Source organism: Beta vulgaris, chromosome 5, assembly GCF_026745355.1.
Source record: "Beta vulgaris subsp. vulgaris cultivar EL10 chromosome 5, EL10.2, whole genome shotgun sequence".
In the NCBI taxonomy this organism is placed as follows: Eukaryota; Viridiplantae; Streptophyta; class Magnoliopsida; order Caryophyllales; family Amaranthaceae; genus Beta; species Beta vulgaris.
In genome coordinates, this window is record NC_079206.1 from 62,876,936 (window position 1) to 62,903,707 (window position 26,772).

The 26,772-nt window shown below is 33.0% G+C and overlaps 3 protein-coding genes across 7 annotated transcripts in view; 1 reads left to right on the plus strand and 2 right to left on the minus strand.

Annotated features, from left to right (window-relative positions):
• LOC104894344 (DEAD-box ATP-dependent RNA helicase 30) overlaps positions 1-26,772 on the minus strand; it is a 39,100-nt gene that overhangs the window by 9,255 nt on the left and 3,073 nt on the right. The gene's annotated exons all lie outside the window — the stretch shown is intronic.
• Positions 118-4,650, minus strand: LOC104894345 (U-box domain-containing protein 52). Of its 2 annotated transcripts, XM_010680559.4 has the most exons (4): positions 4,185-4,633; positions 2,765-2,883; positions 803-921; positions 118-668 (listed from the first exon to the last, which is right to left on the minus strand). In XM_010680559.4, the coding sequence occupies exons 1-4, from the start codon at positions 4,453-4,455 to the stop codon at positions 440-442; spliced, it is 738 nt and encodes a 245-aa protein (XP_010678861.2). In that variant the 5' UTR covers positions 4,456-4,633; the 3' UTR covers positions 118-439. The 2 variants fall into 2 exon arrangements, with proteins under 2 accessions (XP_010678861.2, XP_048500010.1); XM_048644053.2 differs by lacking the exon at positions 803-921 and having other exon boundaries at positions 489-668; positions 4,185-4,650.
• On the plus strand, positions 9,113-13,415 carry LOC104894346 (ferric reduction oxidase 8, mitochondrial). 4 transcript variants are annotated; one of them, XM_048644052.2, is made up of 9 exons: positions 9,113-9,384; positions 9,509-9,734; positions 9,822-9,915; positions 9,998-10,183; positions 10,382-10,619; positions 10,983-11,310; positions 11,409-11,664; positions 11,758-12,449; positions 12,978-13,415. In XM_048644052.2, the coding sequence occupies exons 2-9, from the start codon at positions 9,539-9,541 to the stop codon at positions 13,166-13,168; spliced, it is 2,181 nt and encodes a 726-aa protein (XP_048500009.1). In that variant the 5' UTR covers positions 9,113-9,384; positions 9,509-9,538; the 3' UTR covers positions 13,169-13,415. The 4 variants fall into 4 exon arrangements, with proteins under 4 accessions (XP_048500009.1, XP_010678862.2, XP_019105285.2 ...); XM_010680560.4 differs by having other exon boundaries at positions 9,113-9,734; XM_019249740.3 differs by having other exon boundaries at positions 9,113-9,734; positions 9,828-9,915.

Sequence of the window (26,772 nt, forward strand, 5' to 3'; positions counted from 1 at the left end):
TTTGATCATAACTTCAAGGTGAGCTCGCTTTGTTATTATGCATAAGTTGTTGTTCAAATCATATTAATTAGAAAGCAATTAATTAAACTTTACAAATAGACCTATGGGAGGGGAACGTGAGGAATATGTATTGTTATATATAAGTAAAGGCGTAAAAAATAAGCCTCAACACTAGTTAACGAGTATTGTATAACGGCAAAATCTTATCATATTGGTTAAAGATCATACAAGTTAACGAGTATTGTGTGAACTTCAAAATATTATCATCATGGTTAAAAGGATCATATAAATTATCCTAAAAATTTTAGTATAAGGATCTAATTGGTTTTTTATCGTCATATATAAATATGGTCGGCTGATTACAAGAAAGTTATTCATAATTCTATATTGAGTTCTTCATAAGAATCATAACTATGATACCAAATGCTTCAATTTTGCACTAGAACCTAACAGGAAAACATGTGCATTCCATGTAGTTCCTTTCAAAGTTTTGTCGAGTAACCTTGGCTTGTTTGCCATCCGAGGCTAAGAAGGAAGATGATATGTGATGATGCATCTTTCCTCGATTATCCACTAACTTCTTTCCTTTATAAACAAGAGTAACTTCACAATAATCTGGTGCATTTTTCAGAACTAATGTTCCTTTGTTCGATCCTTTTATCAGCCGCCTACAAATAAATCATCAACATATTAGAAAAGATAAAGTCTAAATTAAGATATCACTATTGACATCTAATATAGTTAGAAACTAGAAAGTGTAATGAAACAAGAGAGAGGAATAATTTGATGGTAAAATATGAACCTCGAGGAACGGGGATGCGTAGTGCCCATAACGAGAGAAGTCATGTTGAGAACTGGAATAAGATCCAAAATTGCTTTGGACGTATCAGTTGACTCAATAAGTATGGTGTCCACATTAACCTGAAATTTTATATAGTATGAAGTTATTATATATATATTTTATATAAAATAAATTACTTAAACTTTTGTTTGAATAATCTAGTCTAGGTTCGCGTAGTGCCCATAACGAGAGAAATCATGTTGAGAACTGGAATAAGATCCAAAATTGCTTTGAACGTATCAGTTGACTCAATAAGTATAGTGTCCACATTAACTTGAAATTTTATATAGTGTGAAATTATTATATATATTTTATATAAAATAAATTACTTTAAACTTTTATTCAAATAATCTAGTCTAGGTTCTGAATCACTCAAATCATGTTTTGTTTTGACCATAGCACAATCCATATAGACCTAATCCCCTTAATAGGTAGGTTGTTCAGTCCACCACCATGTTCAATTCAATCCACCTTAATATGACCCAATTAACTCTATTTATCTTTAGTCAAATTTTAAAAAAGAAAAAAGTTCCAAGTTATTTTTAACAACCTTAACCAACCTCATGACCTATAAAATGTGGTCTTAATTCTTAGCTTGTAGATGATGTTCTCAACCTGTCCCATCCTAACTCGCGTCAAGAGCACTCAACCCCCCCCCCCTCGTCCCATCCTGTTCCTATGGACTATGGCCACTAGGGTAACCTCTAGTGGTATGTTTGGATAGGTGAATTACATTTCAAATTCTGGAATTGATCAATTCCATTGTTTGGATGAGTATGAATTTGAAATTCAGAATTTGTCACAAATTCAAGATTTATTGAGGAAAGCCCATTAAATGAGGAAATTGAAATGATGTGATTTTTCTTGTCATTTGAAATTACTTGCCTTACTTCTCAAAACATCTATCACTCTCTCTCTCCCCCCTCCCCCTTTAAAAAGCCCCCACACTATCACTTTTTCTCTCTCCTCCACCTACTAATTTCAAGAATTTGAATTCCTTCATTTTAAATCAAGCAATTGAAATGAATTCATCATTCCCAAACACAACCTAGTGTAATTTTTATTTTTTATATTTCTATTACTTTCAATTCGACAACCAATTTTAAGAGTGGTTCTCATTGTTGTTATACAAAGAATTTTTGAAAAGGCCCGACCAAAAACAATTCCTACAACTAGGTGCTTACATAAAAGCAAGGACCTTTTCCTACAAAATATATTTAGGGGTATTGGTACAAATGTCTTGGATCTGTTTAAGACAATGCTTATAAATAAACTAATTCATTATGCAAACCAATATTGAGTAGTGATAAAACGCTCACTGTGAGTGGGCAGTTTGTGCACTCACAGGAATAAACAAGGGTTGATTTAACAATAACAAGTGTATCAAACGCAAAAATAAGGGTTGATTTATTAATAACCAGGGTTTCAAACACACAAACAAGGGTTCTTATAGATAACCAATTATACTTTTGGAGACAAAAGATGAATGAAGAACACAAATCAATGCAATTTTTTGCTTTGATAGAGATCACATGTTTAATAGGGACAATATGGTCATTTCAACATATTTACATACAGATCAGGGGGTTGGTGTAACAGAAACAAGGATTTCAAACACACAAACAGGGGTTGGTTTATCAATAACTGGGATTTTAAACACACAAACAAATGCTCTTATAAATAAGCAAATGTAATTTTGAGACAAAAGCTGAACTAACATGCAAATCGATGTAATTTTTTGCTTTATGACAGAGATAACATGTTTACTTTTCGACAAAAGGTTGTCGTTTTATATTTTTATTTAGTCATAAATTTTTAACATAACAGTAACTTTTTGGGAAAAAATAATTGTGAGTGGACATACTGACCGCTCACAATGAGCGTTTTTATCATTCCTCAACTAGTATTTAATAACAAGTATACCTTGTTGTCAACACATAGTCGAATGTACTTGTGCAACAAGTTCTTCCTCTTGTTGTGCTCTTCAATTGCATAAATCTTCGCTTGTTCAGGACTCAATTGACCAACCCACAACCTTCCAACTGAAAACGGCATCGTATCACCAACTAGTTAGACGCAGTTCACTGCTTTTATTGCATTGGTGACAAACTGACATATTCCAAGATCTCCTTCTTCAGCCAATATGACGATCCACTTCATTTTTTCACTTTTAACCTTTGTCCTTCAATCTTAAATGGCAACAAAAATCGTCTGAAATTCTCTTAGTATATTGATTTTCAGAAATAAAAATGTTACTTTTGATTTTCACCCTAATCGGCTGTGAAATGTGATGATATAATACAAGGTCATTTATTTTGAAATGATAGTAATTCAATAGTCAACAAGTCCTTCAAAACAACGTTATAAAAATGGGATGAAAACAAGAATATAATTTCCGTTGGTAATTGCTCGACTCACGTCGGTGTAATATTTTAAATGTGTCCATCAAACTATACAGTATTCGTTTTCAATGAAACAATTTAGAAATTTTTATGTGAGTTTTCAAAAATATGTCACTAAGACATCAAAAAAGCGATAGTAGCGAAAGATATATCAATTTGAAACTAGTTTTATTTTTTTTATTTGTTGTAACTCATAACTCTTTTAGCCTCGATTTATTTCCATAAATAAATAATTAAATATACTTCAAAAAAAAAAAACAAAAAAAATTGGTAAGTCTATCCACCTATTTAATTTAATTTCACCCAACAAGCCAACACAATCCCAATTCCCAAATGTAGATGAAAACATAAAAATTAAAAAATATTGATTTTTTCAATCCAATCACACCTTTCCCTCACGATAGTACAAAAATATGTCACTAAGACATCAAAAAAGCGATAGTAGCGAAAGATATATCAATTTGAAACTAGTTTTATTTTTTTATTTGTTGTAACTCATAACTCTTTTAGCCTCGATTTATTTCCATCAATAAATAATTAAATATACTTCAAAAAAAAAACAAAAAAAAAATGGTAAGTCTATCCACCTATTTAATTTAGTTTCACCCAACAAGCCAACACAATCCCAATTCCCAAATGTAGATGAAAACATAAAAATTAAAAAATATTGATTTTTTCAATCCAATCACACCTTTCCCTCACGAAGATAGTACAAAAAAGGGAAGGGGGGATTCGAACCTATGAGGCTATGACCTATCATTCACAGCACCTCAATCTTAACCACTAGGCCAAGACATCCTTGGTATATAACTTGACTCATTGATAGTGTAATTGAGGTATTATCCACAATAACTAAATTACATGTTGCTTAATAAAAATCATAACAAGATTACTTGAATATATAACTTTAATTGAGAGATTATGAAACTGAAAAATCTTACCAGGTGTAGATATAGAAGAAATAGGAGGATAAATATGGATGAGATTAACACGATTTCCCGGCACAACAGCATGAGCAAGAATCCATTTTAGTACTTCAACATCATCTTTACCCACACAAACATAAACATCCTTATTATTAGTGGTATTTTTATCATTATTCCCACTATTTACTCCTTTATAATCATCATTTTCTTCCTCTTCAATCTCTATAATCTCAGGCACAATTACCTTTCTCTCCTTTACTTGATCATAATATGCTTCTTCCTCCATTATAATTTTATGATGATATAAATTGCTCCTTTTTTGTTTTTCAAAATTTCACTAGAAATATGTCACTTATATATAAGGGTATTATTTGATGGAGTCTACTTGGTGGAGATATAAATAGAAAGATGCAATAATAATATGGAGTGGAAAAAGTAAGGTTGAAGAAAGTTTAATGTCTTAGAGTCCACATATTCTTACTTAGATGTAGACATAGGTAGTATACATTATGCATTAGACATCAATTATAAGAAGCAAGTCTCAATATATGCATGTGCTTCATTGCCTCTTGAGTCAAGTTTGGCTCAAAATAATTTTATGACTAGTTTGTTTGGAATGTCTTATTTTTCATAGAAATTATTAGATATGATTAATTATCAAACTAGTTCATTTGCTTGCTTTGTGATTGGAAATATGTTTATATGAATACTTATTCACATTATTGTTCATATAAAGAACAAATAAATGAGCAAAAAAATGGTATTTAGTATACCATATGCACATGATAAATCCTGGTGTACAATAAATACATTCTAAGATGACCAACGTTAGCGATCCAGTCTGCAGCTTGGTTCGCTTTCCGGTAGATATGCTTGATCGAGTAAGATTTGAATTTTCGAAGGAGGACTTGAATTTCGTGAATGATCATTGGAATCTGCCAAGGGGGTTGCCAAATACCCTTGACTGAGTTGATGACCGGAAGATTGTCACCTTCAATGTGAATGTCTTCGATATTAAGCTGTAGGGCAACAAGAATACCTTTGTGAAGCGTTGTAGCTTCAGCCACAAAAACAGGTGCGCAACCCATATTGAAGGTTGTGTCATGGACCAGATCAACACTACTATTACGGATTATGATTCCGGCAACAGCGGGATTTTTGAGACAGAGCCATCAAAGTTGAGTTTGAAGAAAGAAGCTGGTGAAGGAGTCCAAGCAACACCCTTTTCCTGGAATGAAGGCCCCTCTTAAGGTCGTAAGTGCCCCATAGCCAAACTAGTCATTAATGATCAACTTAATTGGTATCCTTTCGGCAAGCCTTGCGAACAACCTACCTATTCATCCGTACACTGGCGGGAAGTATACATTGATTCTCTATTAGGGTTATTTATAACAATTCTCAATGACATTTCTCTAATTGACCCAATTTCCCAAGTTCTCATCTTACTTCTAACTAACTACTAATTTAACCAAATAGAGCTATTAATTAATTGATAATATATTAAAAACAAAGACATATGAGAATACTCGTTTGTGACATTAAGGCAAAGTAAAAGGAAACCCATTTCTATATACTTTACGCATATGTGATACGAGTTCATTGCTTTTTTTAAGCCCACAATAAGTGAGTTAATGAGGTCCTCTACTTGTAAATGGAGTAATCTTTGCGTAATATGAGGCCTGCTTATTAGCATGCTAGGTGATTATGAATTTGTCCATCTTTTGTAACTTTCCGATTTTTTCCATTTTGGGTGGTCCATTGCTTCTTTTTTATAGCCTATCTGGCACAATAAAATTGAAAGTAGTTATTTGCTCTCTTACTTTTTCAAAAATGATGGGTGAGTTTCAATTCATTTGGATTGACTTCAAGATTATAGATATAAAGCATATTGTGTAGTAGTCCTATCAATTGACATCCACATATTGTGGTAGGAAACAAATATTATGAGACATGCTTGTTCCTTGGTCCTTGAATAAGAGAGGTATGGAAGAGGGATAGTGACTTCCATTATCTAAGGTAATTGTCTTCTTGATAATAGAAGGTAATTTGGGTTATTTCAATTTTCAGTAATATTATGGGACGTGATCAGCAAATGTGTTTGGAGTAGCTTGTAGTATTTGGACTAAATTAAAATTCTGATAATATTGAAAAATAGTGTGGGATGAAATAGTTAGAAACTTTGAGTTTCTCATATTCTTATTTTATGAGATCTATAATCTATTGGAAATTTTAAACTATATCTATCTATTCAAATATATTAAAAGCGTTCCAAAGCAAGTCTACATGCCCCGTCAAAAAAAGAGTCTACATGTCACGTGGCACTGTCCCTTTAGTTGTTTTGTTCCGTGTCACAACAAACATTAAAAAAAATCAAAACATGCTCCATACAAGATTCGACCACATGAGTCAAGTTAATATAGTAAAGTTTTAGTCAATGAACTATGCAACATTAAATACTACTCTTTTGACATGAAAATATTAATAACCCGAGATATCGTTTGGGTCCAGTAACTCGTTTGATTACTAACGGGCCGAAAAAAGAAGGGATGGGGAAAATGTGGAATAAGGGAATTCTAATTGGAAAAAAAAATCTTTCTTTTTTCCTTTTATCTACTATATTTAAAAGACGTGGTCATGCACAAAGTTATGTATCACCTTTGTATTAACAACTAGTTATTAGGCCCGGGCTATGTCCCGGGTAAGAAAAACTTTCATTTATTAATATAACACTTTATGATAAGAACACTAAATATAACTTAGTCTAGTGGTTAAGACTTTAGTATATTTACTTGAGGTCTTAGGATCAAATCCTATACCATGCAATTTCTAAATTTTTTTAATGTACATGGATTACATGAACTAATACCCTAGGGAGAGTGCCACGTGGCACATAGACGTTCTTTCGCACGCCTTTTAATATATTAGTATAGATAATAATGCCGCATCAGATTTCTAATGGCGCGACATACTAACATTTGCATATTGTTTTGTAACAGAGAAAAAAATTCAAAGCAAAGCTCACAAATTATATGGTCTTCTCTTTTGAGGGAGAAGTGGTAATTCAGTGGAATACTTCAAGATTTTAATACATAGCTCATGGTTCGAATTTTCATCCCAACAATATGATAGGGCATTTCTTCTAAACAGTTTATCTTATATCCAATTTCTAAGCTGATATGCTCTGCAGATTAGTAGCCTAACAGGTTGTTATTCGGACCACTTATTTTTACAGGGTGTTATCCAAAACCTGATTTCGAATTTGGAGTACGATTCTGCCTTAATCGCTCTCTAATACCAATAATTAGCAGCGAGTTCTAGAAATTTGTTAGAGCTAGATAGCAAGTTGGGCCAATAAACAGAAGGTGAAATCATCTTAATTTTGGGCGGACCTTTCTCTTCTGGTTTAGCCCATCTTGGAGTACTTGCGTGGCACCGTATCTTTTTCTGTGGGCTGGATTAATTTGGCTGGCCTATATCCTCATTTTTCTCTTACAATAGGTTTGCAGGTTTAAGCCCCATTAAGGAGAAGAGCAATGATATTCTCATATCAGAAGTATTGTCCAATACTATGGTATTTATGTAATTTTTATGACAAAAGTAATATTAAAAAGTTATAATTTTTTTTTTTCATATATTTTTATTTTGGGGATTATTAGTTGAAATTTTATATCATCTTAACGCTATCTTATCATATCAGTTAGCTATTATATCATATCTGGACTATATTTAATCATATCAAGTAAATGGTATGGGAAAAGTTGGCCCCTACCGGATATGGGAGAATACTTCCTCTTAGGGGGAAAGTGGCAACTGCAACATTTTGTTTGACAATATTAACTTCACTTCGAGCTCATTACAGAAACCTGATTGGTTCAAGTAATGAAACGAAAAGGGAATGAAATTTAATAGACGAATAATTTGGTAATAAAACCCGTTCTCTTTAAGCTTTGGAATATAAATGGAAAAGAAATCATTACTACCAACAAATGAATTATGTTACATGAGGGGAAAAGAAAAGTAGCAAACTAGGAGAATCCATTACCGCCAAGTACTGATAATCAGTTTTTCAGCAACAACAAATGCAAACTAGAAATAAAGTATGAAACTTGTAGAATAAATTCTAATGAGCAAAATAAATAACTCCATAGAAGAAATACTAATGACTGAACAAGAGTCAATTTTCATAAAACATTTAAGAAGATTTCCTTAGTAGATATTTTTATAAATATCCCCTTTTCCTTCCCCTATGGCTTACCGCCTATGTAATCCTTTTATTTGCTACTCCTAGTCCTAGAGTCCTAGTAGTAAAGTGCAATTATTTTGAATCCAAGGATTCAATGTATTCTAAAGTGATCAATCACTAGTGAAGTCAGAACTTTAAAATTGGTCCACCACCACTAAAGCAAGAACTATCTACATGTATAACATTGCATTATTATTACTTTATCCGTTTCTTTTTACTCGCTACACTTTTCATTATGGGAAGTTTTACATTACTTGCTACACTTTTTTTTTGGGCAATAAACTCTCTCTATCTCTCTCCTCCCACATGGATCCCTTTTCTTTTTACTCTCTACCTCTCTCTTCTCCAAAAATTGCATAGGAGTCCGTAAAATGAGAAGTGTAGCGAGTAAAAAGAAACGAAGGAAGTATAATGATCCAAGATACTAATCTCATAATTCTATTACTTGGACCTCGATCACTATATTCATAATACTCTCAAAGAAAATAACCCCATTCTTTACTAGTCGCATTAATTTGACTTTTACACTTACCAATATAATACTCAATCTAATATACTTCGATTTTTCATACATATTAATCACCAATCATGGTCCGTACTAAATTATCATAACAGTGCATTCGACTATCAAACTATCAAAATTAATAAATAACGAAAGGAGTATAAATCAAAGGACTGTTTATAGTCTATCTGTAAAAGAGCTTGTAAGCCAAAAGGCCCAAAACAACAGCAAATTCCAAGAAGAAAAGAAGTGACATAATTGTGAACTGAACTATCTGCAGAATTACACAATGTCTTCACTCATCACTACTTATCTGATGTAGTCAACAGTTGCTCTATGGTCCAGATCAACAGAGAGATTGACAAAAAGAAGATTATAATCTTATATTAATACTTCATTTACACTTGTTCTATACCTATATGCAGATCATGCAAGATCCAATTTACATCAAATAACAGATTATCAATAAGGTATTTATTTCATTTGCTTACTAAAGATAGTGGGTGCATAAAATTGCTGAGTCCACTTTCAGAAGCTAGCAGTGTGCACACGTATTATCTCTGTATTAACCACTTTGTTATGTTCATTTTTCAGGCTTCTATTTAAACCAATCTTTTGATAATCATGTGTTATTCTTTAGCACAAAAACACTTGGTACAAAAAATGGCCAAAAATTTGTTGTTTGTCCTTTTAAGAACACTGATCATTCTAATATTTGCTGTCTGGATTATTATTTGGTTTCTAAAACCCACTAAATTCTGGACCAAAAAATGGAGAACCGTGGAAGATAGTATGCAGATAACAATTTTGAAATATAATGGTATGAAAAATTAGATTTTTCCCACTTGAAATATTCTAATTTTTGTTCATTTATGTTAGTTGAATGAAGTATATGAATTTCATGCAGGTGCAGATTTTGTGGTGTATACTTTTCTCATTATTTTACTAGTTATGGTTGGATTAGTATACTTGTATTTGCAACCAAGGATTTTAATTAAGAGGTAAACTTCTACTAAATTTTTGTTCTTGGTGAAAACTATAGAGAAAAGATTGTTTTATATGATAGTTGGGTTTTGATTGCAGAAGAATAAGAAGATATATAACAGCTCTGTACAATCCACTGATAGTAAAATCTCCTCTGGGTATGTTATCTGGGATTGATGTTCTTGTCATTTCTCTGGTTTTAACACTTCTAGTTTGGACATTCTATGTTAGAATCTCCAATGATTACAAGAAGTTGGTACCAGTAAAACAGCTGAAACTAGAAATGTAAGTATTTTTTTAGCAAAATTTGATTGTAATTTAGTGTCCAGCTATGAAGCACGGAAATGGATGGAACCTGAGGTTTTCGTGTTCTTTAACACATGTTCCTTTCTGAAATCCCAACTGTTTTCGTACTACATAGGTGTTCAGATTGTGATGTAAAAATACATGATTCAAATAACAAAAGAAGGTGTTATATTTCAGATGGCAGCTTAAGTTTCTGAGGATGTCAACGAGGTTCGGTCTAATGGGAGAAATTTGCCTGGCTTTTCTCCTCTTCCCTATCTTAAGAGGATTATCAGTATTTAGGTTGCTTGGAATCCAGTTTGAGGCTTCTGTAAGGTATCACATTTGGCTTGGGACGATGCTGATATTCTTTGCTATTCTGCATGGAGCAGGCACCCTTTTCATCTGGGGAATTAACCAACAAATACTTAATCAGGTTGTCATATAGATTTTTTGTGTTTAGTTATGGTCAAACTGTTTGTGCAAGTACAAATTAGACAGTTAACTGAAACCTTAGTGATTGATTCTTTTTCATTATATCAGCAACCAAGTGACTACTTCCTGATTAAAGTAGCATATCACAGTGGCATTTTGTGTAAGTTTGGCGAAAGTGACAGGCTGTTGAAGCTATGATGTAGAGGGCACAACACATGTGAGCGTCCCACATTGATAAAAAAAAGAGAGACGAGTTGACACACATCATAGCTTCAACAAGGGTTAATCATACACTTGTATGTTTACCCTCTGAACTTGAAGGCACTGCTCTCTCACTGATCAAAATTAACTTTTACTGATACAGATATGGAACTGGCAGAAAGAAGGCAGAATATACTTGGCTGGAGTAATTGCTCTTGTTACCTTACTGGTTATTTGGATCTCCTCACTTCCTTTCGTAAGAAGAAGGAAGTTTGATGTATTCTTTTACATGCATCATCTGTATGTAGTCTTTCTCGTGTTCTTCTTGTTTCATGCTGGTGATCGCCACTTCTACATGGTATTCGCGGGAGTTTTTCTCTTTGTAATAGACAAATTGCTCCGGATGATCCAATCACACCCCAAAACTCGGATTCTTTCTGTCAGAATCTTTCCTAGTAAGATCATAGAGCTAACCTTTCCAAAAGACCCAAGTAAGCACCAAAAAATCACTCCTAGAGTTGATCAGAAATTGGAGAAATGACAATTGAAAACTAACAATATTGTTCTTTTCTACTGATAACATCTACAGGTCTGAGTTACACACCAACCAGCATAATATTCATAAATATACCGATGATTTCCAAATTTCATTGGCACCCATTTAGCATTACCTCGAGCTCAACTATCAACGACCAAACGATGTCAGTTATGATCAAATGTGAAGGATACTGGACAAATAATCTGTACAATATATTGAGTAAAGAATCTGAGTCAGACAGACAAACAAAGTGCACTCCTGTTGCAGTAGAAGGCCCTTATGGACCAGCTTCATTTGAATTTATCAGGTTGGTTGTATTATCTAGTATAGCAGATTATAAACTATATATTTTGTTTCTTAAGATAATTTCATGATAAACTCTTTTGAATTCATCACGCAGATACGATGATTTGTTACTGATAGCCGGTGGAATTGGAATAACCCCAATATTAAGCATACTGCAAGAACTAGCATCAGCAAAGGGTGATCTCAGCCACAGATCATCCCCTTCATGTATACAGCTCATATATGTTGCAAAAAATTCTGATGACATTTCACTCTTGAATCCAATTTCTCATATGGTCTTAAATCAAACCTCTGAGTTTTTCAATCTAAAGCTGAAAGTTTTTGTGACCCAAGAAAAAAGGGGAAGTTCTAGCCTAAGAGAACTACTAAGTTCAACCTCGATAAGACAGACAATCCTTTCTGATATGAAAAACTTGAATTATTCCTTAGGAACCGGACATGTCAATCCGCTATGGATGAGTGCCATTGTTGGTTTTTCCTCGCTTGTTTTCGTTCTATCTCTTTGTTTCTTCAACCAGTTTCTCTTTGCACCGAAAATGAAATCATCCAAGCCGAAAAGTCCTTCATCAGTAGTCGACCTTTTTCTTTTGTGCTCATTCTTGATAGCTGTAGCATGTAGTGCACTTGTTGCAATAGCGTTGAGATGGAGAAATTCAAGGAGTGAGATAGTATCAACAAGTTGGGATAATCAAGATGAAGTTATGAAGATAAGTGCCATGGAAGGAGCAAGTACAACTACTCTTGAGGAACATGAAATCCATTATGGTGGGAGGCCGGTTTTTGAAGGTAGTTTTCTTCACTTTAATTAGAGCTGACAATCTCTAACTCGACCATAACATGATCCGTTAGTATCTTAAGTTTTACATTATATTGTATGTTTTGAGCATAATTTAGAGCTGCTCAAAGTGAACTCGGCCTAACCCAACTCGGACCAGTAAAAGCTTGAACTAGCTCAGCCCAATTTTGTGCCAACACAGGGTAAAAGCTTTTAATCCTAGGCTAGTTTAGCTTATACTTCCTCCGTTCCATAATAAGTGAAACACTTCTCTCTTTTATGCGAGAGCTTTTTTAGAGAAGTGTTTCACTTATTATGAAACGGAAGAAGTAATTTATACCCTGATTTGGCACAAAATTATGGCGCGGTCCAAAACAGGCCTTTTTTTGGGAAAAATATCAGCCCAGCCGGCAGCCAGAAACATGATCATCTCTAGCAAAACCGATAAGGCCATAATCGACTCGAAAGTTAAGTAGAGCACAACCCAATGACTATTATTACATTGCAACTGACTAACATTTGCTTGGATGACTTAACAGAATTGCTACATAAGATGGAAAGCGAATTCAGTGGATCAAATGTTGGTGTAGTGGTGTGTGGACCTGAGTCAATGAAGGGATCAGTGGCATTAGCTTGCCAACAAACATGCCGTCAACATAATAAGGCGGATTCAAAGCGGCAGCAGCGGCCACCTTTCTTTGTCATCCATTCCCTCAATTTCAGCCTTTAGTGTTATACTGCTATGTGAACTCCACACTGAAGTAAAATTATGCATGAAAATCTAATTCAAGCATATGTTATCCATTAGATGTCCATGTTCTTTGCCAAATTGATAAGACAGTAGTTGGTAATGGTCATTTACTACTTACTAGAGTAGTACATTATTAGGCTGATTTGTATGATTAATAATTGATGTACTGGTCTAACTAAGCGTTGCTTCAGTTTTGTTTATGACTGAAAGAAGCTTGTACTTAGTATCTGGATAACTGGAGATTGATGTAATTATCACCTAGTATGCATGTCCTTGAAAATTAAAATATAAAAGGTTTTTATTTGGCGGATAATTAATACATGAGGTTTTTTTTTTTTGTGAGGAAGGACTAATTATAATTATTTTTAGAGGAAAGACCAAGTACAATATATAAATTGGCAACTTAACATCACGTTATAAATTTTCGATTTAAAAATTGTAGATTTTTCGGTGTTGATATTTCATTTTCCTCCCTAATCTCTCAATCTTTGTTGTTTTCCACTCAATCCCCTCTAAATTTTGTTTAATTGGGGTTTCTTTTTAGGGGACTCAATTAGGGTTTTCAATTAGAGTGAATGGTCTTGCAAAGTTCCTTAATTCCCCACGCCTTTGGACTGAATGGTCATGCGAGGTCGAAGAAGGGACAAAGTTGATGCATATTTTTAGAGGAGAGAGGAGAGAGAAGAGTTGAAGATTCGAAGATGGAAGATGATGAGTATTGACGTTGAGGATAATAAATTGGTGTTAATAGGAAGCATAGGAAGAGTGGAGTCTTAAAGCTTATTGAATCCAAAAAAGAAAACTTTAAGATCTTGTATGGAAATGAAATGTCAATACTGAAAAGTTGATAGTGTTGACCAAAATTGGTGTTAAGTATGGCTGTTCATTTTGAATATTTTGAAAATTTCGGATCAGGGAAAATGATGTCCGAATTCGAAACATATTCGAAATTTCGGATCGGATCCGAAAACTAAAAAAATTGGAATTTTCCAAGAAAAGTTTATAAAACAAGTTTCAGATCGAATATTATCGGGCCTTGAAATCGAATATTCTAAATTGGATATCCGAAAATGAAAATTCTCAATACGCATCCAGTTCGAGAATACGGATCTAGTATTTATTAACACCCCAGACTATTTAAGTTTGCCAAATAGGGGTCACGTGCTCACCCAAGAATGCACTTAACCTACACAAGAAACTAATGCCCCAACCTATAGGTGGTACCGTGGTACCTTGGTATGGTGGTAGCTCTACCATTGAGTCCATCCGACTTTATTCTCTAAAGTAAAGGGTTAGTAGGAGCAAGGTTTATAGTGGACAGGTTCGTTTGCAAAATGTGTTGGTTTAGATTTGTGGGTGATCCAAAGCTATATTTGCAGTGCATGTTAGAAATTGGCAATCTTTCAAATCACGGCGTTGCTGTTGTCCAATTTGTGGAACATCTTGAAAGGCTCCACGACCCCAAAGCGTGGATTATTCACTATGGTACATAATGCTCATTGTACATCTAACAAAAACATACCATTTATATAAAAGGACATAAACTTTTTTAATACTTCAATGGAACACGTACAAGAGGGGGGGGGGGGGTTTGAATTGTACTTTGGAACTTTTAGCAAAGTTTTTCGCGGAATTTTAAAGCTATAAAGAGACAGTGATACGGGAGGCATAAAAATATAAAATTGAGGAAACTTCTTGAACCTTATCAAGATGGGAAAACCTCAAAAACTATATTATTGCAATAACACTATTACAATCACTCTCTACCACTTGAGTTCCTCCTCGAACTCAAGTTCCCACAGAAATCTCATTTGATTACTGGAACTCTTCTCTCTCTTGCTTCTACTCCGAAGCCTACACTCACTAACTTAGCTCTAAGTCTTTAGAAGAGTCACTCAACCCTTGAATTCCAAATTACAACTCAATTTGTGAAACACACTAGTATATATATTAAACTTAGATATTTAAGGAACCTTGGAAAACTTATCAAATGCAACTAACATTTTTCAGAAAACTCTTAAGATTTAGAATTAGACAATGTGTTTTTAGTTGGTAGTTTGTACTAAGAAAGACTTCTCCTTTTATAGTGAAGTCTTCTCATGGCCTATTCTCTTCGGCATAAAACAGCTGAACTGAATTGAACTGAATTGAAATGAATAGTGATATGTGAGACAGTGAGAGTAAAAGTATTGTCCAGAGCTGAACTGAACTGAATTGAACTGAACTGAAAATAAGTTGGGGAGAACATACCCTCATGTTAGTTGCACTTATTCCTCCACTAAGTGTGAAGCAGTAGTCTACGTAGAATTATTTTCCCACGTTCACACTACTTGAGTAACAAGCAAAGACATTTTCAAATCCACTAACAATAAGTGGTTTAGTGGTTGAGAAATACAAAGAGAGATCTAGGAAATTTATTTTTACTTGTTCAGTAAGCAAATAAGATTTTTATTTAGAATATAGAAACTGTTTTATTTATTTACAAAATTTCCTAAATATTTTTCAAAACCACTTGTTGCATTTAATAAGTTCCATCTAGTTCCCTAAAACTAAGCAATATAGAATACTTCCATAAATTTTAAGTACAGACTCTTGAACTTAGTCTTTATATCTTCGACTTTGAAGATCTATACGTTCCACATCAGGAACAACAGACAATTTTCTATATAGCCAGGAAAATAGACACTTACATGTGACCCGGCCCGGAATACCTGACACGAAACCCGTCTTTAACTCGAACAGAAACTAAAATTCGAATAACCCGACCCGAATGAAAATAAACCCGAATATGATCCAAATCTGAACATACTCGACCCCTGCATCGACTCGATAATGATTACCACAACTCGAACCCGACCCGAATAGTTGTCATATTAGTTACTCTTTAAACATATTTAACGAAAATATTTGTCATGAAATATTATAAATGATTTAGCCACTGTCCATTACTTACTTAATCTACTCTCATTAGTCTTATATGTGTTTTATTTATGTGCGAGATTAGAAACCCGATCTAACACGCCCCGAACTAACCTGACCTGATATGACCCAAAATCTCATGGACCCGACATTAACTCGTATCCGAAGTAACCCGATCCGGTCTGAACACAAAATTGACCCGATTTTGACCGGACCCTGTGTGACTCGTTTGATACCTCTAGTTTTTTGAGGAACTGTTGAACAAGAACTGTAATCATGAATCATTGCATAGGAACTGTTGTTGAGGGTGTATTGATTTGCCTTGAACATTTGCTCCATGCTATCCCTTACTCCACCTCTAGAACTCGTTTAGACAACTTGTTTTATATTCCAGTTCCACTAACATAGTTCCATAGGAACAATTTCTTTTTTTAAAGGAATTTATTCAAAGGAACAGTTCCATTATTCAAAGGAATAGTTCCATAATTCCAATTCAATAACTTCGTTTTTCTCTTGGAGTTCAAACTCAGGGTCTTCACTTATTATCTTTATAAAGCACCGATATTAATTCATGAACCTTGCACATATAAAACCAACTTATAAACCTGTTAGTTATTACATTAATTTGTCGTCATCAAAACCCACAGTGGCTCAATATTTTTTTCAAACAACTTTTTTACTTTAAAAGAACATACAACATGAAATTAAAGAACATGTAAATCTATATTTATAAAAAAAACATAGATTATAATGAAAAAAAACATATAGTAAATGAACATCTACACTTAAGGTAAAAGAATATATATCTTTTAAATTTAAATTTGAAAAAAGAATCTTTAGTGACGAATTTATGAAAACAAATAATAACAATTTTTAAGAAGTACAAACTCTAGAAATGACAAAAAGAGTGTAGTTTAGAAAAGGATACACTATGTTTTAGATTGTGCGTGTATTAACGACCCTAGAAAGGCTCAACAGCTGATCTCATATTGCGCCTCGTAGAAGTTATGACTACTGCAGTCTGCAGTCATTGCACATTTGCACTAGGTGGATAGCATATGGTGGTTCGCGGTCCTCCAGGCTCCACCTGCCTTGTTAAGCATTGAAATTGGGACTTGCTGCACCTGTCTTTAGACCAATCAAAGTTAACTAACTTTAGATGCTTGTGGAAATTTACACCCTTTATCTACAAAGCTCGTCAAAATAAACGTCTACTGTCGCTACGTTCATTTCACCTTATTTTTGCTTATTTCAAATCTAATCAGATCAGATCAGAAAAAATAAGTTCAGATCAGATCAGTTCAGATCATGCTTATATTTAAAAATCATTATATCTTTCATTACATATTAGTAAAAATTATAATAATTAAATATTAATAAAGTACTCATTGAGACGAATCAAACAAGACCCCACATGATTATAATTTTTCTTATATATTGAGAAAAATCTAAAAGATAAGATCATGTAATCAGATTAATTCAGATCTAGATCAGATCAGATCAGAAAAAATAAGTTCAGATCAGATCAAAATTGATAAGTTCAGATCAGAAAATTTCAGGTGAACTAAACATAGCCTGAATCGAACTTCTCATATGGTATTGACTATTGTGGCCAAAACTAAGAAAGAGGATAATGGTTGAGCCTCTATTAGCTTAACCCATTGTTTGGTTTCAAGGTGTGGAGCACACTATTTGTCTTTCTTCTTTATACAAGTGACTAGGCTATGATTATGTTTAGTTCACCTTATTTTTGCTTATTTCAGATCTAATCAGATCTGATCAGATCAGAAAAAATAAATTCAGATCAGATCAGTTCAGATTATGCTTATATTTAAAAATCAATATATCTTTCATTACATATTAGTAAAAAATATAATAATTGAATATTAAGAAAGTACTCATTGAGACGAATCAAACAAGACCCCACATGACTATATTTTTTCTTATATATTGAAAAATCTAAAAGATAAGATCTTGTTATCAGATCAGTTCAGATCAGATCAGATAAGATCAGATCAGAAAAAATAAGTTCAGATCAGATCAGATAAGTTCAGATCAGAAAATTTCAGGTGAACTAAACATATGATCAGTTCAGATCATGCTTATATTTAAAAATCATTATATCTTTCATTACATATTAGTAAAAATTATAATAATTGAATATTAATAAAGTACTCATTGAGACGAATCAAACAAGACCCCACATGACTATATTTTTTCTTATGTATTGAGAAAAATCTAAAAGATAAGATCTTGTAATCAGATCAATTCAGATCAGATCAGATAAGTTCAGATCAAAAAATTTCAGGTGAACTAAACATAGCCTAAGTAAGTACACTAACACAATCGATGCGTCAATACAATCCTCTCACAATATCAACATTTTATATTTTTTATTAATACGAAATTGAAGATATTAAAGATCAAAGTTACGTTTTGGTAACCGTGTAAAAAATAAACAAAAAAACTATATTATGAGACGGAGGGAGTATATTATAAGAACATTGGATCCTTAACTTTCATAAACGTTATCCATTTGTAATTATGGCAAGTTGGTAATACTTTAAATAATTTTTTTTCCATACTAATAAGTATACATCCAAAAGAGATCATAGTACTATTAAATCAAAAAATAACGAACATTACATTTCTTCCAGAAAAAGAAATTTGTTTCTTTGAGATTGATCACGTTGTAAACTAATGATAATAGGATGCAATATCTTCCACTTCTAGATTCATAGAAGAAAAACAAACATAAATAAAAATCTGTGTACTAGCTAAATAATGAGTAATGTTTTATTTACTATTTTGATGATGACAAATACTTAGTAGTTTGTATAGTTTTATTTTGCAAAAAATATAAAATCCCAAAAATATTGTTTTATTAATTTTCACATGCTAAAATATTTTATCTGTGCGGAAAGATTAATGGATTTTAATCTAATCACAATATCGATATTAATACTAGTTTTATTATATGGTATGTTTAATCGATCTCATAACTTAGAACCTTTTGAATAAAAAGATTCTTAAGTTAGTTGAGATATTGTTGCTAGTTTTCTTGAGTAAATTAGGTTGATAAGTCGTGCTTAAAAGAAGGAGAGTTGGGGCGAGATTTTCTCCAACCACTAATTGGATAATGGCGCACAACGGCTACAGGAAGATGGTTAAAAAAACTGTTGCAAAAAACATGGAGATTGTGCAGCGAGTTATGGAACATGATTCCTAGATCTCAGCAAGTATACAACGTGGAGAATGTGGAGTGAATAACAAGAAGCTGCTGCAACTATTTAAGAGAAATACTTGTTTGAAAATTGCACAACTTTCAAGCATTACAATCGAATATTTACTTAGAAAGTTTTTTATATAATTTTCTTCTTCTCCTCCATTGCATATCATTATAATATACTGAGTATTTGGATGAGTGAAAAAATTTAGAGTATCCTTGTAATCAAGTGAGAAAAGAAAGAGAAAAATAAGAGACTTCGAGTGAAGTAAAGTGAGTGTCAATGTGTCATTAGTTCAAGAGAACTGGATGACTGAGAACAAGTTCCTAGAATAACAGAGTGAGATCCAGCTGTAGGTTGTATGAATTGTCATCTGGCCTATTCTAATAAGAGAATTGTTGAGTCAAAATCCATTGGGTCAAGGTTTTTCTTCCTATTAGGATTAAGAAGTTTTCCTTTTTTTTATTATTAGGAAATTAAGTCAGCCTAAGGGCTAACCCCTACAAGGCTACTATCTTGTAGGAAACACCAATACATTGGCTGGTAAGGCATGCATAGCATGCTAAGAAAATACCCCAGCATAATGCTGGGGGTAAGGATCGAACCCCTGACCTCAGTGGCCAAGGGGAAGCGCTCTACCCACTTGAGCTAACTCCTGTCCTTTTAAGAAGTTTTCCTTGTAGGTCAAACTTTGTGTGTCGATCTAGTATTCATACTAAAATAACAAGTAATTTAGTCGAAAATTTTCCCATTCACCCCTCCTGTAGTTGATCTAGTATTCACACTAGAATAACAAGTAATTTTAACTAATTAAATTCAAAAATCGAGTACATTAAATGGCTCTGTTTGGCATTACTATCTGAAAATATACTGAAACTGATAAGTTAACTGAAACTGATAAGATAAAGCTGAAATTGATAAGGTGTTAGAACTGATAAGGTAACTGATTAGTTTAACTGTTTGGCAAAATTAGCAGATTAAGTTATGATACATTATTTTAGCAAAATTAGTTGTTGTCAAAATTTTGGAAAGATTGTCCAAAATTTCAGTCAACTGATTTTGAAAAGGTGAATTTTTTAACTTATCATTTAAGTCATTTTAGCTACATGAAATTTTATTTTAGGTGCTCCCCAAACACTACTAATCATTTTAGCACCAAAAATATGTTAGCACCTTATCATTTAAGGTAACTAAAATGATTTCCCAAACAGAGTCAATATGTGTTCTCATCAACTTATCTTTTGTGAACTTAACTTTTTTTTTAAAAGTGTTTCCAATACTATTTTGAACTTTTTCTTAATCTTCTATAACTTTTTTTAAAAAAATCTTAATTTTCTTTATTTTTCTAAAATTTTCAATTTACTCTTAACTTTCTATTAACATCAAGTAAAAATAAGTTGCACATAACACAATCAAATCTTATTGTTTTGGTGGCTAGTCATAAGATGATCCATTGTATCTTATTGTTTTTGGTGGCTAGTCATGAGATCATCCATTGTACATAAAACATCAATCATCCTCTTATGTTTCTCCCTTTTCATTATCAAAGGAAACAATTGCATGTTGCGTTCTCTGTAATTATGATACAAGCACATGAACATTTGTCAGCACTTCCTCATCACCCCTTCCCCTTTTTTTTTTTTTACATCGAGATAATTTGCATTAATTGAAAAGTGAAGTACAACCTAATACTAATACAACCAAACGAAATAACTATCACTAACAAGACCGACATAAAGTTGAACATACTTTTTAAAGAAAACACTAACTACTATGCATCTAGTCCGAATGAAGTTGATCTTGAGCGATGGCGGGTGATGTGGGATATGAGAAGATATTTGTTGTGCTACAAAACCCTGACGATCTTCATAGAGAGAGTGTCGTACATCAGCTAGTAGATCCCAAAGTCTACTAGACGCGAAATCCCAAGGTCCTTGATGATCATCCTGGAATTCTCCTGATTCAACTAACAAGGAAGTCACATTTTGTAGTGACTTCTGACCCTGCGATGAGGGTATCCGGAGTTCAATCACACTAGACTGAAACTCAAAAGACGTGGAGATCTTGACGTGTCCAAAACAAGTTGGGGTGCCTCCCACAAGATGCAATTTTTAGGTGTGATGACATCTGAAATCATCACGGAAATTTGGAACGAGTTAAATGGAAGAACATCGCCCCTTTCTTTACATAAAAGAAAAACAACCAAAACAAAAACCAAAAGAATCTGCACTTGCTCTTTGTCCCTCTTTCGTTAAATCTTACCCTACAGACCTACCTTCCCTCACTTTCTGGATTTTGCAATTATTTGGAATCATATCTACTCTCAGGTTTCCTAATATTCTGTTTAACTTAATAACCCATAAAACAGACACGTATTCGTGATATCTGGCATTATTTCCCTCAGATTTTATGTGGTTCATTATCATTCATTAAATACACTTGAAAGGTTTCATTTGAGGGGATTGGTTTGGTTTATGTCAGATTTAATGTGTATAGACTATTGAGCAATAATGGAGTTTCAATACGTATTTTGATTGAATAGTCAAGTCACCAAAATCAACCTCTAAAAAACACTTGCTAAAATAATTCTCTAAGAAAAAAAGTCACCATAATAAACAAGTTTAGCTACTGAAGATTTTCCCTATAACGGTTAGGACATAGTCAGACTAAATCAGGGCCGTCTTGAAAATTTTGGGGTCCCGGTTCTAACATGAATAATGGGCTCCTAAATTTATAGAAAATAAAGATGGAAGGTTAGAGTTCTAAAGATAGAAAGTTGAAAATCTAAAGATAAATCATTGACAAATTTATTAAGGGTGAGAAACCAGGGTGATTTTTTCAAATATGAAGTACAAATTTCAAAATAATATATTTTGGGGCCTTTATAATTTTGGGGGCTCTGTGATGTTGGGCTCCTTGCACACCCTCATCTACCCCTCTGACTAATATACTCCCTCCGTTTTCTTTTAATTTGTTGTTCCTATTTGAAATCGAAGAAAAACCAATACAACTCAAAAATAGGCAAGAATTCGCTATTTAATAAATTAAAATTAAGAAAAATAAAAATTATTGCCCTCTTGAGTTATTTTATGTCAGACATAAGGTAACCAATGACGCAAAAAATTTGACGGTAAAAGTGAAGGTAACTATAAACTAGTGTAAACACATTTATCACTCTTTGAGTTATTCTATGTTAGACGATTAGTTAGGCAAAAGTTTGAGGGGTTAAAAGATAAGAGATGACTACTAAATAGTACTACCTCCGTTCTCTTTTAGTTGCAACGTTTGACAAATTGCACTATTCATGTTCTCTTATTTGACCACATTTATTGATTTATATGTTAAACAAAATTATAGTCATGTGGGGTTTGTTTGATTCGTTTCGATGTAAGCTTTCATAATATCAAATTTTATTTATAATTTTTACTTACATACAATTAGAGATAAAACGATTTGAAATTGTACATTGGCAAGCGTGAAAGTCAAAACGTTGCAACTAAATAAAAACATAGGTAGTATTAAGTAGGGCTGGCAAAAGTTGACCCAACCCGATAAACCGACCTGAAATAAAAAAATGGTTCGATCCAACCTGACCTGAAAATATAATGGTTTAGGTTTGGGTTGACTTTTTCAACCTGAAAATAACCCGAATAACCTGATTTATAAGTCAGATTATTTTCAGGTCGGGTCAACCTGAAATTAACCCAGACATTCATAACTTATACCACCTATCTTGTTTATATTCTTATTTGTATTGGGACAAGCTCATTTTTCGGATCACCTAAATTTCATTTCAGGTCATTAACCCATACTTTCATAACTTAGCGTGTATAGTTGAATTACATTTCAGGTCATTTTGGGTTGGTTTCGGTTCAATCCAAAATCGGTAAGGTCGGGTTTGCGTTTTGATTTTTGACCTGAAAATTAGATTCAGGTTGGGTTTAGTTTAGGAGTAAGTGACCTGAATTATAAATTAGGTCAACTCGAAATTGACCCAATCCGACCTGATTATCAGTCCTAGTATTAACACATTTATTGCAGAATAAAACTAATGGAAAATTTAATTCAATAAAAAATACAGGAACAAACGGAGGGAGTAACATTCTACTCTTTTGTCTAGTGCAAAATATTGTCGTGTCTTTTAAGGTATAATTATATACTAGTTCATTGAAATTTGAAATATGTTTTTGACTTTTATATAAACTCTGGGATCAATTTGCACTTTGATATACGTACTAGTTTCACAAAATATGGGTTTGTAGTATTATAATTAAAAGTTTTGCCTACTCTGCTCTTATTCTTATTTTTCATGCAACTATTTCCTAGACTCACAAAATGTTAATGTTACATGGTATGACAACAGACTAGTTCTTGACCATTTTATTTATCATAAGTAACAATTTGACTTATTCTTGGGAAAAATTTGGCTATTGATAGAGATATAGTCCCTCCATCTTTTAAACAAAATTACACACTTGAACTTCAAAATTATTCACATATTTTACTTCGACCATTATTTATGGTCATGTATATATGAACATATAAATCTAATGTGAAGTCAGATTCTACAGACAAAAACAAACAAAAGTGTCTAATTTTAGTACTTTACTTATTCTTTCGTGATAGAGAACATATACTGAATATTCTCTTCCTGAGTTAAATATAGAGGTGATCATTTTGGCCCGGCTCGCGGGCCCCGACCCGTTTTGGGGCCAGGTTTTAGGCAGAATTTTTCATTCCACGGGCCCGGTCCGCCCGTATTTTTTTGGCTTTGGGTGGGATTTGGGCAAGCCAAAAACGACTTTTTAGTCTATTTTTGGCCCGGCTTGTTTTGGTGCGCAAAAGCCCGATAATTTAGGCCCGAAATAGCGGGCTTTGGACACAAAAATTCGGCCCGAATTTAGGCCCGACCGGATCAATGGGCAAAATATTTTTGCCGCGCGCGGCCCGGCCATGATCACCTCTAGTTTAATACTATATTTATCAATCTTGTTAGTTTCTTAAAATGATTAGGTTTATTATCTATAAATATTCATCAATAGAATGGAGAGTTTACATTATCTAGTAACTAGGATGGTATATATATGGTTGGTTATGCTTCTTCAAGAACTAGAAGTTCCCCACATTACTCCTGTGGTGTTGCACTGTGACAATCAAAATGCTATTCATATAGCTAAAAATCCAGTTTTTCATGAAAGGACAAAATATATTGAACTAGACTACCACTTTACAATAGACAAGGTTTTAGAAGGTTTAATTCAGTTAACTTATCTGCCTACCACTAGTCAACTTGCTGATGTTTTTACCAAAATCTCAGCTTCTACTCAGTTTCAGTCTCTGCTTGGCAAACTTGGTTTGGTTTTTCCACTCCAAGTTTGAGGGGGATGTTGAATATATACTTGTAATAATATTTTAGCTTAGCTTAGTTTTAGTTTCTGTTAGAGTTAGTTATAACTACTATGCTGACTCAACAAGACCCTCTTGTATAAATACTCTCCTCCATTCCTTTGTAATGATTCATTCAGTTACATTCACTCAATAACAGAAACCACAAATATATGTTCTAAACCTAAAAAGAGAATATTCATTATATATTTTTTATCATTTTGATTCATCTTATTCTTGAAAGCATAAAGTCCACCTGAAGGAAAATTTTAAATCACCAGTATATTAAAACGAAACAGGAAAAAGAAATATTATTACAACCATATATAATTTGACTTGAACTTTAACAGAAAACCAAGATTCCAGATTCATTTGTTTGTATTTATTTGGATGTTGGATGTCTTTTTTGAATGAAATTATGGCTACGAGAGATCTATAATTCTTTTTTGGTGTAAAGTGCAAAATTATAAGTTTATACTCCGATAAAATAATTAATATTTGTTCACCTTCACCTCAAAAAAAAACATACGTTCATTTATATCTAGTTTGAGTGGTTCGTGTGTGCTTGACCCCATTTGATGCACCATTTGGAAACTAAATCATGTGATTTGCAGTTAGATGAAAGGCACTGTGCCACGGTCCTTTACTCCTTTGAGTCCTTTCTTCACATGGTTGTAGACTTGTAGTATTATACACTTATACTCCTTGGTACTAGAATATCAGCTTCTACTTTAAAATGCTTTCATTTTTGACACGATTTTGTTATTACTAAATTGGTTTGGTAATACGCTTGGCTCACTAACTCTTATTACATCTACTTTTCAACAAAAATAAATAAATATTTTCAATTCCCACCAATTCTTATAAAGCTAAGCCTCTATAGTGCTTCCTGCAGCAACCTAACTCCCTCTCATATTTTTTTTTGTACATTTCATGTTTGTACAAATTATGTTTTGCTCAGTTGAGCAAAATATGTGACAAAGGTGGAAGCACCTAAGAGTTTGCACAACTCCTATAATATCTACTTTCCAAATAATATACATTCCCTTCGTTTCTTTTCAATTTACTCACTTCACTTCGTGGGAAAACCAGGGATGAGGTACAAGAGTATGAGAGATAAACTTAAAAGGTGGAAAAAGAAACAAAAGAGTGGGTGTGCATTCTCTTCACCGTAATAAATTGAGTTTCAGGTCCAATAAGTTCAGATAAGTTTCAATCAAGTCCAAACAGGGCAATAAGTTCCAATCAGGTCTAATGAGGTCCAATATGTTCCAATTAGGTGCAATAAGTTCCAATCAGGTGCAATAAGTTTCAATCAGGTCTAATAAGGTCCAATAAGTTCTAATTGCTAAAAGTTAATAAGGTCTAATAAGTTTCAATCAGGTCCAATAAGGTCTAATAAGTTCCAATCAGGTCAATAAGTTTCAATCATGTCCAATAAGTTCCAATAAGGTTCAATCAGGCCCAATAAGTTGAATCAGTTCCAATCAGGTCTAATAAGTTCAGTTAGGTCCAATAAGTTCAGTTTAAATAAGTTCAGGTCCAATAAGGTGAAAAGAACGCAACCTATAATATTAAAAAGTGAATGACATGGGTGGAAAAAGAGAAAAAAAGTAGATTTGATATGTTATAAAAAATAGAAAAAGCAACAATGTGTAGATTAAAAAGAAAGAAAAGTCTGTAGATTAAAAAGAAACAGAAGGAGTATTTGATAACTACATTGCAATTAAATTCCTTAAATTACGTGTATCAATAAGCATTTATATCTTTGTGGAGCTAAGGGAATAGACCGTATTTTATCTTTTTTATTTTCTTCATCTTTCTATTTGAGATATTTCTAAAAGATCGCTCAATTACAAAATTGCAGATAATTAAAGTAAAATTAAAAAATGATCATGAGAATTCATAACTTTGCATCATATTTATTACATTTGGTCCTACTAAAAGCTTTTTTTTTTAATTGCACCATTTTATTTTTTACATTTGTGGACACGCTTTTTTGAACGTTAATATTTATAATTGCGTATAAGTGTAAGATTTGATATTTAGAAT